This window comes from Miniopterus natalensis, chromosome 18 (assembly GCF_054644295.1).
Source record: "Miniopterus natalensis isolate mMinNat1 chromosome 18, mMinNat1.hap1, whole genome shotgun sequence".
NCBI lineage: Eukaryota > Metazoa > Chordata > Mammalia > Chiroptera > Miniopteridae > Miniopterus > Miniopterus natalensis.
Window position 1 is genome coordinate 16,243,865 of NC_142098.1, and position 17,235 is coordinate 16,261,099.

Here is a 17,235-nt window from a genome sequence, read left to right on the forward strand (position 1 = left end):
CCCTCTTCCCCAGGGCCTGACCTCAAAGATGGCCCCTCCTTGTTCATTTCATCCAACTAATGGGGTCTCGATTCCTGTGTTTTTAAGGTCTACAGGTCAGTTCTCCAGAATGATACGGACTGGAGAGGAAACTAAATGACAAATTGCAAAAATAATAAGAGCCAATGTTTAGTGTGCACATACTATGCACCAGGCCCTGTGACATACACACTACAGTAATTCCCACATACAGATGAGGCCCCAGAGACAGACCGATAAGCAGTCAGATGGCACATTTCCGCTGACTGCCGTCAAATGCCAATGTGGCTTTTCACAGGGCCAGAAATCATGTGGGGTCCATCACCCGAATACCCCCTTCATACCTCAGATGAGTGCAGGAGCCTAGAGAAGGGATAAGGGAATTCAGATCCCAGGCTACTTCCAGTTTCCCATCCACCAAGCTGCCTCCTCTTGGATAAGCCAAGGCTCATGGGAGATTAACCAGGAGCTCTTGCTACCTGACACAGATGGCCCCAATGGAGGGCTCATGGGTGGGGCTTTCTGACATTGAGGGGCACAGGGCATGTAAATTCCACAGCCCTTGAGGCCAGGCTGTGAGCAGGGCCTCAGGTTCCTCTCACACTCCCTCCCTCCTCTGCCCCCAGGGACCAGAGCCATCACTCCTGGAGTCCTGACTGCTTGCCAGGCTCTCCACCAGGGGCTTCAGTCGCTTTACGTCCCTATGAGGAAGGTCCTAAGATTATCCCTGGGTATGAGTGAGGAGCCTGAGGCTCAGAGAAATGAAGTAACGTGTGAGGACCACATGGGTGGCAGGGGTGGGTGACAAGCTCTGACTTCAGAATGCTGTTTGCCAAACCACACCATCTGCCCGTGGAGCGCACACAGCATGACCTCCCCTGGAGCCTTGGTCCCGCAGTCCGTACCAAAGGGGTGACACAGTGCTTACATCACCCCTTTCCTACAGATGGCTGGGAGAGTCAGATGAAGCTAAGCGGAGAAGCGCTCTGTAATAGGGAAAATCTGGGAAGCTAGGTTTTGCTGTCCCTGTTCCTCAATCCCCAGCGCAGGAAGGCTCCTGTGGCTGCAGGGTTCTCAGCCCTGCAGCAGGTGCCCTGACCCTCTCGGGACCTCTTAGGGCCTCAGCAGGGCAGCGGGGAAGCATGGGGAACTGCCTGGCCCTGCTCCTGCCCCTCCAACCAGCCAGGGACCCCGAGCCACGCAGCTGCCAGCTTCTACTGATGCCTCGTTCCGTCTGGTTAAGGTCCCAGTGCCACTGCAGCCAGAATCACGAGGGATCCACCATGCCCCTGGGGGCCCAGCGTCCTCAGCAGCGGATGCCACAGAGCCAGCCTGGCAGCTGGGTTGCTCCCCGCTGCCCTGCCCTGGATCTGGAGGTGACAGAGGCAAGAAGCATCTCAAGGGCAACTGCGTTCCGATGGCACCAACCCAGGCTCAGCGGGACCGACCTTGCTGAGTCACTGCAAAATCACCCCAAGGGTCCCAGCAGGAAAAACGGGTGCCAGCTTCCCCCGTTCACCTGTCAGAGTCCTATTCACAGAGCTGGTAAGACAGTGTCCTGCAAGGGTGTATTACCTGGCAGCAGTCACTGCCATTTCCTCAGCACCATCATCACGTCATCATTATGATCGCGTTTCATACATTTGATTGACTTACAGTTTAACCTCTGAAGTCAAGATGAGTCTTACCATGGGTGGAGTGTTGATTTCACGGGCAGCATGTTTTCTTGCCCAGTGGTATGTAAAACAATGACACGCTTTACAATGGATGGCGTCCAGGATTAGCTAAATAACCGCATTCACACCCTCCGCCTGGCACACTCATGGCCTGAACTCCGTGTGCCACTCTCCTCTCTCGTTCTGTAGCATCTAGCACGTAGCAGGGGCTCAGTGAAACTCCTGGATGAATCAACTCATCGTAAGTGCTTGTGGCCCCTACTTACAGCTCATGGCAAACATGCCCCCTCTGTCAATTCCCCCCACAAACATCTCCTAGGCAACGCCCCCACCCAGGCTCCCTGCACAGCCCTGGATTTCCCAGAATGCTCCATGGAGACAGAGAGCTCTCTCTGGGACCGGGGCGCCTGCCGGGATGACTCGGAGCACTGGCAGGCAGCCTGCGCCAGCATGGAGCCCCCAGGAGTTCCAGGCCATGGCCCAGCTGGGGTGAAGCCACCAGGAAGTGGATTTGGCACAAGCTCCAAAAAGCCTACACAGGGAGGCTAGCAAAGGCGGACAGTCTCCTGCCACCCAGAGAAATTCTTTCTACATGTGACACCTGGGAAGATCTGCCCGACACACTCAGAACAATCTCATCAAATGGGGTGGAGAGGGCCAGAAGCTCCAGAGCAGAGTTTGGCGAGAAATTTCCAGAGGGTGTTCCAAGCATGCTCAGCTGGGCTCCTGCAGGCTGCAGGCCAGATGCTGGGCTCCTGGGGGGTCCTCTCTGCTGAGGGCGGGCTCAGACACAACTCTGGCCGCCTGACAATCATGACATCAAAATGCAGGTGCCCAGAAACTTACCAGGAAGGGGCTTCTCTCAGAACCACCGCCCCAAAGCAGCTGGTGGGGTGGAGCTACAGAGCAAGCGTGACTCCTGCTCCTGACACCGGCAGCTGTGTGGCTTTGGGCCAGTCACTTTCCCTCTCTGAACCTCAGAGGCCTTGATTTTCAGATGGGAGAGTTCAGATAAAATAGACTTCAAGATATTGCCAGAGATAGAAGGATATATCATTGCGATGACAGGGAAAATCCGCCAAAAAGACAAAGCAATCATAAATGGGAAGGGGCTTCCAAATTCATGAAGTAAAAATTGACAAAATTAAAGGGAGAAAAAGACAAACCCAATTGCAGTGAATTTTAACACTCTCCGTCAGAGACTACGGAGCAGGCGTGTGTGTGTGAGTATGTGTGCAATGAGGGAATGGGTGTAAGAGTGGAGGTGTGTGCATGTGTGTGAGAGAGAAGGTGAGTGTGTCTGATGGGGGATGTCTGTGAACAAGTTGGGGGGGGAGAAGGGCTCCAACAACCCTCTGTCCCTCCAATTCAGACAACCTCCAGCGACTCCCTGTCCCCTCTGCCTGCCTTCCCTGGGGCCTGCCCTGAAGCCAGTCCTTAAGCCCCAGAGAAAGGCCCTGTTCATCCCTGTCACCTGGCAAGTGACAGGGAACAGATGAACATGGTCCAGGTGTCAACTGTTAATGGAAAGGAATCAGCAATCACACCTCCTGGGAGCTCTTAAAACCAGGCTCCCCATTTCCATATTTTGAAAAGGAAAGAAAATGCAGTTTCAAAGAAGGAGGGAGAGGGTAGGAGGCTCAGGCCACCAACCAAGCCTGCTCACACACAGCCTGAGAGGCAGGAAGAGACTACTGGGGGACAGTCAACTCTCTACCTCCCCAGCCAGGGCCGGCTGAGGGTGGTGAGTCAAGTGGCCATTTTTCATGCTTAGTTGGGGACGTGCAGTTCCACTGGCAAAACCTCAGCTCCTACACCAAGGAAAATGTGGGCTTTGTTTCCAGAATGGCATTGCCCACCAACTCCAACCCCAGCAAGACCCAAGCCTGGACCTCAGCAGGGGCCCCGTGTGCCCCATCCCCACTAGACTGGCCCCTGGGCCCAGATGCTTTCTGCAGGCCCAGGTGGCTCCTGGTGTCCCCGGTGCTCAGCCTGCAGTGCAGACAGCCCTGCCCAAGAGCCCCAGGCCTGTGAAACCAGCATCAAGCCGTGGGCCGGACATTCTGGGCCTCCTTCGTCCGGCAGCCCCCCAGACATCGCATAATCACACACCAAAAAAAATACTGCATGACTGTGAGAAATACCCTCTGGAAGGGAAATGAGGACCCAGCCGCTCGGAGGAATCAGGATTTAAGTGTCTGCACCACAGCCAAGCGAAGGCCACACTCTCAGGCTCCTCCAGCCTCCCTGGACTCAGATCGGACACTGCTGCGGACACCAGGAGCCTACAGAGCCCCCTTGGCCCAGCCCCACCGTGTCTGGGAGTCTGAAAGACCACGCCTGCCTCCCACCTGCCTCCATCCCTCCGTGGTGGGCGTCAGAACCCACACAAGCCTTAATCCCTGTCTGAGAAAACCCTCATCTGGAAGCCGGGAGACGGGTTTACGGGTCTGGGGAGGCTTATAAAACACTGCTGCAGTGTGTCACCGCTCTGACCCTCCCTCCCAGGAGCCCCTCTCTGGAATCTGGTGCAGGGGACCAATGCGGCCTCCTTGTGTGGCTAAACCAGGTGGGGCTAGATGAAGCCAGGCCCCTGCCAGCCCTCCATCATCTCCCGTAAGTGCCACTTAACCCCAGGCAGGGGGGCAGCCAAGGCACTGGCATTAGACCACCCTGTTCTCACATGTCCCAGCTCTCTGCCATTTACTGTCAGTAACTTGATCCAAACTCTCAGGTTCATGAGCCTTGGCCTCCTCATCTGAAAAATGGGACTGATGCCACCTACCCACAGGGCAGCTGAGGCCACCCTCCGGGGTCGAAGGAGGAATGGACAGCCAGGGGAGTTGGCATCTTACTCACGGTCACCTAGTTAGCTGGTGGCAGAGAGGAGCCAGTAACAAGACCCACAGAGGTCCTGGTGCTGGTGGACAATCAATGGATAGCTGTGGAAAGGTCGAGAGGATCAGGCAGGACCCACAGGGCAGAGGTGAGCTGAGCCTGACACATGGTTCATCTCTCACCTACTCTAAGTTTTCTGTCATGAAGCACATATTGTTTGTTTTGTTTTTGTAATCCTTACCCAAGGATATTTTTTCCATTGATTTTTTTCTTTTAAGAGAGAGAGGAGGGGGTATGGGGGAGGGACACATCGATTGGTTGCCTCCTGCATGCGCCCCAACCAGGACTGTGGATTGAACTTGCAATCCAGGTATGTGCCCTTGACTGGGAATCAAATCCTCGACACTTCAGTGTGCAGGCCAACACTCTAACCCCCAGCCAGGACAAAGCACATATTGTTCGTAAATGTAAAATATAATACAATCTGAAAATACCTTTAAAACATTGAAGTGGTTCTTAGGAGTATAATCAATTGATGGGCAACATCCAAGCAACACATTTAGAGAATAAAATAAGGACAGATTTAAAATGGCATTACTGGCATATAAATTCTGGAAAGGGGAGGCCTTTTTCACAGTCACCACTTACTTAAATCCTACCCATTTGTAGCACCCCCATCAGTGACTCCTCCTCCAGGCAGACTTCCCTGATTGCCATCTCCCTTCAGGCTTCCAAACACTGGCTGTGGGCTACCCTAGGCCAGGTCCTGGCTGGGTCCTCAGCCCTCTCCCCGACTGAACCACACATACCACGATCTGCTGTCCACTGAGCCAACCTTTATCTCCCACACGGCTACCTCCTGGCATTGCATCTGGGAGGAGTGTGGACGCTGAAGCCAAACAGCCTGATCAGAGTCTCGGCTCCAGTACTTCCCAGCTGTGTGACTTTGGGCAAGTGAGTTCTCCTCTCTGTTCCTCAATTTCCGTATCTATAAAATAGGAAAACCTACCTCATAAGACTAGTGAAAGGTTCCATGAGGTGATACAGGCAAAGCTCTTAGGACAAGGCTCGCACAGAGGGGATGCTTTTGATACTGTCTGCCACTGCCATCTCTATCATCATCACCTTAGACCTCACTGTGTCTTCATCAGGACCAGGTGGGTGGCTAGAACCTAAATGCCCTTCCTTGCCACCAGCTCTGCCCCACCAATCACAGCAATTGGTGGGCACGATGAGGTGGCTCTGATCTGTGAGGGGGCCTCCCTTAGTCCCTGAATGATTCCTCCCCCCTTCCCTCTGGCCCTATAGCCTGCCAGGAGGAAACAGTAGACCTGAGAGGTGGCTGCTCCTGCCCAGGGTCCTGGCTCTGCTGAGCCAAATACCAACTGGGACCTTTGTGTCATTTATTCGAGGTTGCTGGCACTTCTAGAGGGAAATCCAATCCAGCAATTGATTTCATTCAGTTCCACACCAAACAGGTCAGGCAGCAGGAACCAAAAGCAAGTGGCTGGGGTGGCCAGTGCTGGGCCAGGGAACCCGAGAGCCACTAGTCTCATAGAGCCAAGCCAGCCCCTGGCCTCAGGGGTCTCTCCCCACTCCTGCCAACAGGTGCAGAAAGACTAGATGGTTAGAACTTGACAGCCGAGTGGGAGCCAAGGGGGTCAGCTAAAAGTTCGTCATCTGCTCCCATTTTACAGAGGGGAACATGAGACCCAGTTAGGGTCTTGCCCAAGGCCACAGTGAGTGCTAGGGCAAGAGTCCAAGGCTTCTGATTCCCAGGGCTGTGGCTGGAGCAAGGCAAAGCCTCAAGAGCAGGTGCAACATGTTCTCAATTCTTAATAAAGCTCCCCTCATCCCAGAGAGGAGCTGATCAACTCCCAGCTTTAGACACAAACCTGATGCCTGGAGACCTGCAGTAGGAGGTGTGACTATGGTCAGTGAGGAAACAGAGAAAGGCTTCAAGGAGTCACAAATGGGACTTTCTCAAACAGGGAGCCTCCAGATGACCCAGCAATTCCACTCCAGTTGTCCCCCCAAGAGAAATAAAAACACATGGCCAGCGCTGGCCGATTTCACTCAGTGGTAAGTGTTGGCCCACAGACTGAAGGATCCCAGGTTTAATTCTGACCAAGGGCACATACCTCAGTTGCAGGCTCAATCCCCGGAGGCAACCAATCGATGTCTCTCTCACGTAGGTGTCTGTCTCTCTCTCTCTCCCCCTTCCACTCTCTCTGAAAAGCAATGGAAAAGATATCCTCAGGTGAGAATTGAAAACAACAACACATGTCCACACAGAAACCTACACACACCCATTTGCAGCAGCAATAGTCACAACAGCCTAAAGGTGGAAACAACCCAGATGTCCATCAACTGGGGAATGGATAAACAACATGTAGTCTGTCCATACAGTGGAATATTATTCAGTCATAAAAAGGCATAAAATACTGATACATGCCACAACATAGTTGAACCTCAAAAACACCAAGTGAAAGCAGCCATTCACCCCATATGAGACATTTACATGAGACATCCAGAATAGGCAAATCCATAGGGACAGGAAGATTAGTGGCTGCCAGGGCTGGGGAGAGAGGGGGGAATTGCCTGCTAATGGGCACAAGGTTTCTTACGGGGGTGACGGGCATGTTCTAGAATTAGATAGTGGTGATGGTTGCACAAGTCTGTGAATGTACTAAAAACCACCAAATTATACACTTTAAAAGGATGAATTTTATGGCATGTGAATTTTACTCCAATTTAAAATCAATATCTTCTCAGGGTCAGCCCACAGTCCTCCTGCCAATGAGGTCCCACATGACAGGCCCCTGTGGGCCTCTGAGATCAACCTTCCCTGACCTCTGGCACCTCGGCTTCCCCCTGTTCCAAGGTCCCACCTCAGGCCCCTGCCCAGATCCTTTTCACTGCTCCTGAGACAGCCCCCACTCACCTATGTCTCCCAGACACTCCATGGCCACTGTCACAGTCCCTCTCTGCACCCAGTCTGGTTTGCTCACTGCTGGATCCTAATGCCCAGAACAGTGCCTGGGACACAGCAGGCACTCAATAAAGACAGACTGAGCACATGCACGGAATCCTTTGTGATTGCTATGCCTTCAAGAGAAAAAGGTCCCTAACTCCTGGGCTGTGTTTACCTCTATCAGCACTTCTCACCCCAATGCTGGAATCTTCTGGAAGCTTTAAAATATCACTGCCACTAGGACTACCTCTCACAGATTCTGATTCTAATTCTGGTATTTCCCCCCCCAATCATCACAGTCTAGTCATTGGCATTTTTAAATTCAGATTTATTCAAGTTGAATCACATGCATATCCAGGGACTCCAAGCACTGCCAACCCCTCCTGCCCCATCCCTCCTTCCCACTGCAAGGAGAACTACTTAAGGTTTTTCAGCAATTACACTCCCCACCTTGGGCCTTTGCACATACTCCTCTGCCAGGAGCACATGACTCCCATGTGGACTTGGCTGAGCCTTTTCAGTCTTCAGGACTCATCTTAGATGTCACCTCCTCCAGGAAGCCTTCCCGGAACATACCCATTTCCCAGCCTCCTCTTGGGCTCTCAGCAGAAAACAGACTGCATGGCTACAGCCAGGTCCCTCACTCCCAATCCCTTGCCAGCACCCAAGGGCAGAGGCTGCCTGATTCCACAGCACATCCTTGGAGTGCCAGGTGCTCACAGAGCTCCTGGTGGACAGCAGGCATGCACGCAAACATTTGTTGAGCTAATGGGCAGAAAGTGTGTTTACGTTTCTCCAGGGCAGCCCAGAACAAGGGGAGAAGCAGAACTGCAGCTGCGTCCCCGGCACAGGGCTGCCAGAATTTCTTAAAAAACTTATTTATACATATAGTTAGTTGGTGTTACTGACAAAATAAACCAGCAAAAGTGGCATGAGGCTGTGGGCCTGTTGGTCCTTCTGGTGTAGCATTGTCTGAAAAATGATGATCCATGAGGATATTTCTGATCCTAGCATGTTATCATTCTCACCAGGACAGAGTATCATGGTGATTCGGGACCCCAGCATCATATATGGAATTTAAAACCTAGACCTCATTAAATAGGGAGGTCTCATTAAACAACAGGTACAAATTTCTGGTTATACGATTAACAAGTTTGGGGATCTAAATTACAGCATGGCAATTATAGCTGATAATACTGTATCACGTATCCTTGAATGTTGCCAAGACAGTAGATCTTACGTGTTCTCACCACAAAAAGAAAGGGCAGCCCTAGTCAGTTTTCTCAGTGTTTAGAGCCTGTGGACTGAAGGGTCTCAGGTTCGATTCCGGTCAAGGGCCCGCACCTTGGTTGCAGGCCTGATCCCCAGCTTCAGTCAGGGCATGTGCAGGAGGCAACCAATCGATGTGCCTTTCTCACATCAGTCTCTCCCCTGTCTCTCCCCCTCTCTTCCATTCTCTCTAAAAAAAATCAATGGGAAAAATATCCTCAGGTGAGGATTTAACACACACACAAAAAAGAAAGCGTAGCTATGTGAGCTAACGCTATGGTGGTAATCATTTTCAACATATAAATGTATCAAATCAACACATTTTATACCTTAAACTTTTAAATGTGATATGTCAATTATATGTCAATAAAGCTATGGAAAAATTAAGATAAAATACAGAAAACCTAGACGTCCAGAAGTCACGCTCCTGTTCCTAACTCCGCAGAAGAGACCACCGACGAATCACTAGATATTTTCCCAGCAATTCCAGGCACAGCTCAGCATCCTTCTCAACACGGTGCCACCAGTTAGGCAGGCTTCACGGGGGTGATGCAAACCACCTGTGGCCCCTGAAGACCAGGCCTTTCACTCTGTCAGATGCTGAAACTGAGCAAAGGCCACCCGGTAAGTAGAAGCTCCTTCTACAACTGTCCCCATGAGATCCCACTTGGGGCTACGTGAAGAACAGAAGCCAAGTTCTGAAATGCTCTTTCTGAAGGGCAGGCGTCCCATCCCTCTGCACCTTCCCCACTGAAATACAGACCTAGGGCAGAAGATGAACCTAAATTCCAGACATGGGCTCTTCCCCAGCTGAAAAAATGTGCAAACGAGGCAAACTTGCCCAGAACATATAAACCCTCGGAAAACACTCAAGGGTGCGATCCAGGGAAACTAACCAGGGAAGAGGCCAGAAAGCTATGCAGACTCCGGCCCTGGCCAAAGACAGCCACCCCTCCTCCAGCCCTGTCCCTTGCCTTCCCTGCTTCCAAGGAAGGCTGAGTTTTGAAGACCTTTTGTCTCCACTTCCTCTTTCCCAGTTGTCTCCAATTGCCTCCAGGTTTAGGACAAGGCAAGTCTGGAAAGTTTACTCCTCAGAGCAGATGGCTCCCAACCCGTCAAGCAAAGCACAGGCTTCCCCTGGAGAAGGTGGCTGGAGCTTGAGAAAGGCCTAAAGCCCATTACTTCCCAGCTGCCTCCAGGGACAGGGTGCCAGTGCCAGCCCAGCAGGGCAGCCCACAAAGTTCCCCCATCTGATCCGTCGCCTTGGCCTAGGTGCCCCCCAAGCCTGGACCTGGGCAGGAGGAGCTGCCAGGCCCTCCCTGAAGAGCAGGGAGCCGTGTGGGCGCAGATAGCCAGGAAACACGGGAAACAGATGTGCGTGCCGGGCCTGACAGGCGAGTGATGACAGACGCTCTCTGCAGGCCTCAGATGTCAGCGCTGAGAAAAGAAAGGCACCGCGGCAGCAACACCTGTTCTGGGCTCGGAGGCCGCACTGGGGGCTCGGCAAGGCGTCCCCACGGTGAGGGGCCAGGGTGCGGTTAGGTAAACAGCTGCATGCTCCATTACCCAGAACGCTCTCCAGACGGAGCTGGAAGAGGGAAGGGCGGCCTGCCCGCCAACTGGCTTGCAAGGAAAGCAAATCGATCATGCAGCTGACCCATCTTGGACAGAGCAGGCCTCTCCCAGCAGCAGAAGGAGGTCCCGGCTGAAATCTGAACACCTGAGCAATGCTGGGGAGAGCACAGACGAAGGGCACAACGCGTCAGCAGGTCGGAGAAAAAGGGAACAGAGAGCCAGCCAGTAGTCCACGCAACTAACTCCTGCCTCTCCGTTGCCCTGGGGTGGGAGGAGGCACATGCGGAGAAAATGATGACCCATCCAACCTCTGGGCACTGCCACCTTCACAACTGGAGCCCAAGAGGGGACAGAAAGGCAGGACAGAGATGAGGTTGGGACACAGATTACAGAACTGGAGTCCTGGGTCCAATGCTAGTCCTGTTGTTACTAGCCGAGTGACCTTGGGCAAATTACTTGACCTCTCTGGACTTGCTTTTTTCTCTATGAAATGGGCACAGTGGCACCTCCCTAATCAGGGCTGTGAGGATTCAGCAAGTGTGAATACAGGTGAAGCATGTGGCACAGCCTGGAACATGGAAAACATCCTATACAGGCATCATCATCATCATCAAGTCCCCAGTGCCACCTCCAGCAGCCTGGCCAGCTGTGCCCACTAGCTTTGAAGAGAGGGAAAACCATTCCCCAACCCCAGCAGATAGGTGGGGGCCAGGGACTGCATATCAGAGCCTGAGAGTGACAATGAGAGACCCACCACAGTATCCAGTATCTCAGGGAGGGAGAAAAGCATGGACTCATCTCGTACCCTTGCTGCACGCAAGCTGTTCTGACATCACAAACCTTCCAGAGGATGATCATCTCCACTGCAACTGAGGCTCAGAGAGGGCATGAGTCTTGCCCAAGGTCACACAGCCAGCTCCCAGCAGAATGAAGATTAAAGCCAGGTCTGTCTGAAGGTCAACCCAGGGTCTTTCTGTGGCTTTGCAGAGCTTTGTGTATGATGGGGTTCCTCCTTGGGGAAGGGATGCCAGGACCCTGAAAGAGTGAGCTGCAGCCTCCCCAGCCCAGCCTTGACACAGCCCTATCCAAGCACCCAGCTCGAAACTTTGTGACTACAGAGCAGAGTGCTCTCCCAGGGTCACGGAGTCCAGCTGGAAAGAAAAGCCACAAACACATCCAGAGGGCACCGATAACACTCTCCTTTCCCTCCCTTCTTTCCTTTCTTCCTTTCCTTTCCCCTTCCTTCCTTTCCTCCCTCCCTCCCTCAAGTTTTCTTTTGTACTACTTACAGTTGAGTCACTAATGAATCAATGCTTAACAGGAAACAGCTGAGGCCTTATAGGAGGCAGTATAGATGAGGTTCTGGAACATGCTGTCCTGGCTAAGTGGTTTCCCTGCGGCCACCCTCCAAAGCCCCAGTCACTCCCACCCAAATTCTCAAACCACACACCAAAGAGAGACACAGAACTAAGGACTCAGGAAATGAGTGTGGAGGCCGCTGCACCTCCTCAGGTGGCTCAGCCTCTGCACCTCCCCAGCTGGCTCAGCCTCTGCACCTCCGCAGGTGGCTCAGCTGCTTCTTTGCCCGGAGAGTTCCTGCCCGGCAGTCCCTTCACGGTGCTCCCAGCTCCTGCAAACGTGTGCTCTCATTCCCCACACTCAGCCTGGCACTGGGCTCACCCTCCTTCTGCTGTGTTCACAGCTCTGCAGGAAGCTGTATTCTCTGTTGACTCTTTGTCCCCCTGACACTGAAGGTTCTGAACTTGCTACCAAATCCTCAGTGTCTGGAACAGCACCTGGCTCCATAAATATTTGCTGAATGAATGGCAGGGAGGAAAGGCAGAGGCTGCATTTCTGACATCTACTGACCTTCAATCAGGGGCACTTACAGGCGGGGTCTATGCTTCTCTATCCCTCTAATGGAGCCTGAGACCCACTCTGCTGCCCCCACCACAAACAGTCCGGATGGCCTCACCACCCACCTGAATTGCTGCCCCTGCCAGGTCCTGGGTGGCTCCCTTCCTGGCCTGTTCCAAGTCTTCTTGTAAGAACTTTTTATTGCTCCCCTAAACCCAACTTCCTTTTCCTGATTTCAAGGTTTCTAGTTACTCCAACCTGACTTCCCCTTCATCTCGCCCCACCATACTCATAGGTACTCCTGCCCATTCAAGGCTGCATGGCTCCTTCTGACCTCTGTAGCTTTTCTCTTGCTTTACCCAACTCCATCCAATGAATGGAATTTAGGGGTCAGAAGACCTGGGTTCAACAGCCCCCTCAGTCATCTACAGGCTGTGTGATAGTTGCCAAGGTCATCTGACTTTCTGAGTCTGGACTTACTCATCTGTAAAATGGGAATCATAGGGCATCATAGGGTGATGGTGAGGAGCAAAAAGAAAAAAAGAAAAGAAATGGTGCAAAAGTTAGTTGGACATTCAGCAGCCTTCCCAAACTCATGCTGACCCCTTCTGGACAGACACCAGCTTGCGTGTTCATCCACACCAGGCTACCCTAGACGACCCCCTCCCTAGCTGGACTGAGAACTGTAGCTTCTTTTGTTTCCTTGAGCTCCTATCAAGTTGAGGCCCCCAGTTGGCATCTCATCAATCCTGATGAGTGAGCAAATCAACATGAGAAAACTCTGCACAGTTTGGATGTTCTGCACAGAACATGCTGTCTGAGAGGCCCCACCAAAAGCACTTTGGTTACACCATGACACACCATCGTGAAGCCTAAAATCCACACCCAGCCTGCAAACCTGAAGCCTTGCGGAAGACCAGCCTGCATCCTAGAAAAAACTGCCCCATCACACACATTGGGTGGACATGAGGGTCACACTATGATCCAAGCACTTGACTTTCTAGGCGAGTTTAAATTCCCCGACTCATGGAATCCTCACAATGACCCTACAAAGCAGGTGATGTAGGCTGCCACTCCTCAACCAAGGAAATGAGCTCCGCGAGGATAACAAATGGACGCGCAGGCACTTGGTTTCAGAGAGAAAGGACAAGACTGGAACCCAAGTCTGTCCTGCTCCAATGCGGGGCTCTTGTCTCAGTGCCAGCCCGTCTGGAAACTGCAATTCTTCAGATGTCCAGCAGTAGGCGCCGCACAGACTTGCCACCCACCGCAAATGAGAGGTGATACGCTCCTCTGTTTAAGATGAGAGGACACTGCACCAAAGCCCTCAAAGGCAGCTCTAAAGTGCAAAGCAGTATCAGTGGAGAGGGAACCCTGGACAGAGCATGAGGGGAGGTGGGCAAATTCGGGCCGGGTCCACTTTAAAGGTGCTACCACCACGCACATGGACACTTGGGAGGCAGGACCAGGAACCTTTCAAAGAGATGGGACGACCATTACTGAACAGACCAGAGACAAACTTCCCCAATTCCCACATCCTTCTGCAGGCCCCTCGCCAGCGGCTACCACTACAGGCATCTGATTGAAACAAGCCGGTCTGTCTTTGGTAGAAATCCGGATTCATGGCCCTGGGTGGCCGTACTGGTGATCACAGCTCACAGATGCCCACTTCAGACCCACCCGGGGAAGCTCCTGCCGCAGCCTTTCCAAAGCCGGATCCTAAATGAACTGAGCCCTGTCTGGCTCCTCCTGGGCAGGCAGCGTGAAGGCAGGCGCCTTATAAACAGGGCCAGCGCCAGGCCTCCTGCCTCCTCCTGCACAGCTGACTTGCAGAGAAGAAAGACTCACTTCCCACAGGGGGAAGAGTCTGTTTGGGCCACTGTCCCCCTGGGTCCCAAACCCCCACGTCTGGAAATCTTTCTATCTGCTGTGAAGCAACCAGAGTCACAAAGGAAAAGTGTGAACTTGGATGGAAAACTCTGGAAAAGCTAAGCCACCAGGGAGCTCTAGTGAAGAGGAACTTCCACCTCTGATGTGTTTGAAACCGGGTAAGTACGGAGACCTCTCCGTGACCTGCGTGGCTGGACTAATTACCAATGTTATCAGGCGGATGACAGACATGCCCCGAACTTCCTCTGTTTGGTAGATTCTGCTGCAAACACACTCAAGTTCAGGCCCATGCTTGCTGCTCTCAGCAGTGCCCTATTCTTCCACAAGACCACTCCTGGCCCCCGACTCTTCTACCTGCTACATGCCTCTGAGCCCAGCCAGGCCAGTACACCCACCTCCAAGTGCCAGCCTGGTGACTCAGGGAGGGCACCTCCTGCTAGAACACACCACACAGAACCAGCGCTCACGCCTCCTGACAGAGGAACGGAGAACATCCTTTCTTTTCCTGCACGGATTTCAGAGGATGAGATGAGAACCGCTACTTACCTTTATCGCCGCTGCCACTGGGGAGTTCCAGCCCACGGGTCCCTGGCGGGTAAGCCCCTGGCCAGCACACACCAGGGTCCCGCACTCCACGCAGGCGCCAATGATCAGCTGCCGCCCGTCGTCCACCAGCAGGCTGTGGCTCGCTCGCAGGGTGTAGAGAAACAAGGGCAGCCGGGCCACCCGCACAGCCTTCAGCCCAAGACACCGCTTCCTCTCCTGCTGGCAGAAGAAGCACACGAACGTGTCCACTTGGTACTGCCGGGACCAGGCGCTGACAGCATGGTGGGCGCTCCGTGCCTCATGCTGCAGCCACTGGCCTAGCAAGTCGTGGTAGCAGAGCACGCAGGTGGCCACCAGGCCGGTGGAGTCGGCAGGCCTGGCACGCGGGGCGGGTGGGTAAACCGTGAGGAAGGGAAAGAAGGGCTCCTTCTCGCCCAAGCGACTGGAGGGGTTCACGTTGAGCTGAAACTCCTTCCCGGGGGCCAGCTCAGTCCCGCAGATGTAGCAGATGGACACGGCGCTGCCCTGGGTCGATGTGGGCAGCTCGGAGACAGCAGGGTCTGAGGCAGGGAAGGCCTGGTGGTACCTGCCCAGGAAGCCCTGCACCGAGGTGATGAGCTCTTCGTTCTGGCAGGCCCGGTACAAGGCCCAGATGTCCTCCAGGACGCTGAAGCACTTGGGGCAGCTCCGGACCTCACAGCGCTTGTTGGGGCCCCGGGCGTTGGGAGGGCAGGGCAGGAGGCTGAGGAAGGGGAAATGCATGGTGCTCCTGGCATTGCCGTTGAGGATCCGGGAGGCCACTGCCCGGGCATCAGGGGTGCAGTCCTCCCCACAGAGGTAGCAGGCCTCTGGCAGGGTCAGCGAGGGTGGGCCCTCTTCCCTCGGGAGCCTCCTGCCCTTGGAGGCCATGCCGGGGGCGTGGCTGTTCAGAGGCACCACGTACAGTCGCTGCAGGACCGGCACGCTGGCCAGCTCGAAGCTCTGCCACTGCTGCATGAGGGAGGAAAAGCAGCAGGGACACACCAGGGTGCTGCCGCCCTCGCTGATGGGCTGAGCCCCGGGAGGCGGGCTATGCAGCCACAGGAAGGGAAAGAAGGGGGCCTGGGCCAGCTTCTCCTGCTTCTGCACGTGGATCTGGTGCTGCGAGGCCGGGGACAGCGCCGACCCGCAGATGTAGCAGCAAAGGCCCTCTGGCGGCGCAGCGCGGCTTTCCGCAGGAACCCGGGGGACACGGCCCCCGTTTTCCTTCTCTTTGGGGCCGCAGGGGCGCCGGAGAGGCTGCTCCTTTCGGTCTTCCTCCTCGCTGGTGATGTTGATGTCACTGTCCTCGGACAAGCAGCAGCCTCCACGGGGCTCCGCCACCGGCCTGCTCTCCAGAGTCTTGGCGGCCCTGCCCGAAGGGGCTCCTTTCATGCCACCTGCGGGGGCCCCTTGGGCTGGTGGGCCTTGCCAAGGGTCCTGAATGCCCCTCAGGACGCTGGCCCGGGCCTCAGGGACCCACTGCCTCCCGACACCCTTCCGCCTGCGCCTGCCGCCGGCCTTAGGCTCCCCGTGCACGTGGAGCTTCGAGGGGTCCCCCTCCTCCTCCTGCACGTCACCCTGCGCGCGGGGCTCGGTGCTCTGTCCCGGAGGGGGCTCCGGCGCCGGCCTCCACTCCTGGCAGCGGCCCCCGAGAGGCCCAGGCCCCAGAGTGGCCCGTGTCGCTGGCGCCCCGTCCCGGCGGGGACTCGCACCGTCGCGCGCCCCCGGGTCCGGCTCCGAGAGGGGGTCGGTGTCCGACAGCTCCGACAGCTCCGAGTCTCGAGGCTCTTCGGCCGCGGCTCGGGGTCCGGGGCCGCCGCCACCGTCGTCGTCGTCGTCGTCGTCTTCGCCGGCCGCGCCGCCCAGCGCGTAGGCGACGTTCCACTCGCGGGGGGCCCCCGCGCCCCCGCGGCGCCCGCCCGCGCCCGCGTCGCACTGGTGGGGCCGCTTGAGCCAGTACATGCGCTTGTCCACGGGCGTGCGGGCGCGCTCGAAGGCGGCCCACTGCTCGCCCAGGAAGCAGCGGCACACGGCGCACACCAGCACGCAGCCGTCGGCCGGGGACAGCTCGCGCGCGCCGGGCGCCGGCTCCTGCTGCTGCAGGAACGGGAAGAAGGGCTGCGCCGGGGTCCCCGCGCCCGCGCCCCCCGCCGCCGCCGCCGCCGCGGCCGCCGCCGCCGGCTGCTTCACCTGCAGCTTCAGCTCCTTGCCGCGCCCGATGCCGCCGCCGCAGATGAAGCACGAGAGCGGCGCGCCGCCGCCGCCCGCCGCCCGCTCGCCCACGGCGGCCATGAGCCGCTGCTTGCGGGAGACCGGCCGCCCGCTCATGGCCGCCCCGCGCCGCCCTCAGCGCCCGCCCGCGCCGCCGCCACCGCGCCCAACTTGAAGCATGTGTGCGCGCCGCAAAGTTTGGCGGCGGGCGGCCGGCGCGGGCGCGGGCGCTCGGCCGCTCGCAGGGGCGCCCCCCCCGCCCCCGGCCCGCCCAGCCCCCGGCGGCGCCGCGCCCAGCGCGCCCGGAACGCAGCGGCGGCGGCGGCGGCGGGCCCCGGGCGGCTGGAGCGGCAGCCGCAT

The 17,235-nt window shown here is 55.8% G+C and overlaps 1 protein-coding gene across 2 annotated transcripts in view; it reads right to left on the reverse strand.

Moving 5' to 3' along the window:
* Positions 1–16,992, reverse strand: part of GSE1 (Gse1 coiled-coil protein) — a 400,693-nt gene extending 383,701 nt beyond the window's left edge. For both annotated transcript variants that reach the window (XM_016197171.2, XM_087827100.1), the window contains exon 1: positions 14,644–16,992. In XM_016197171.2, the coding sequence (XP_016052657.2) occupies positions 14,644–16,992 (2,349 nt within the window). The remainder of the gene's footprint in view (positions 1–14,643) is intronic.
* Between the last annotated feature and the right edge of the window lie 243 nt (positions 16,993–17,235).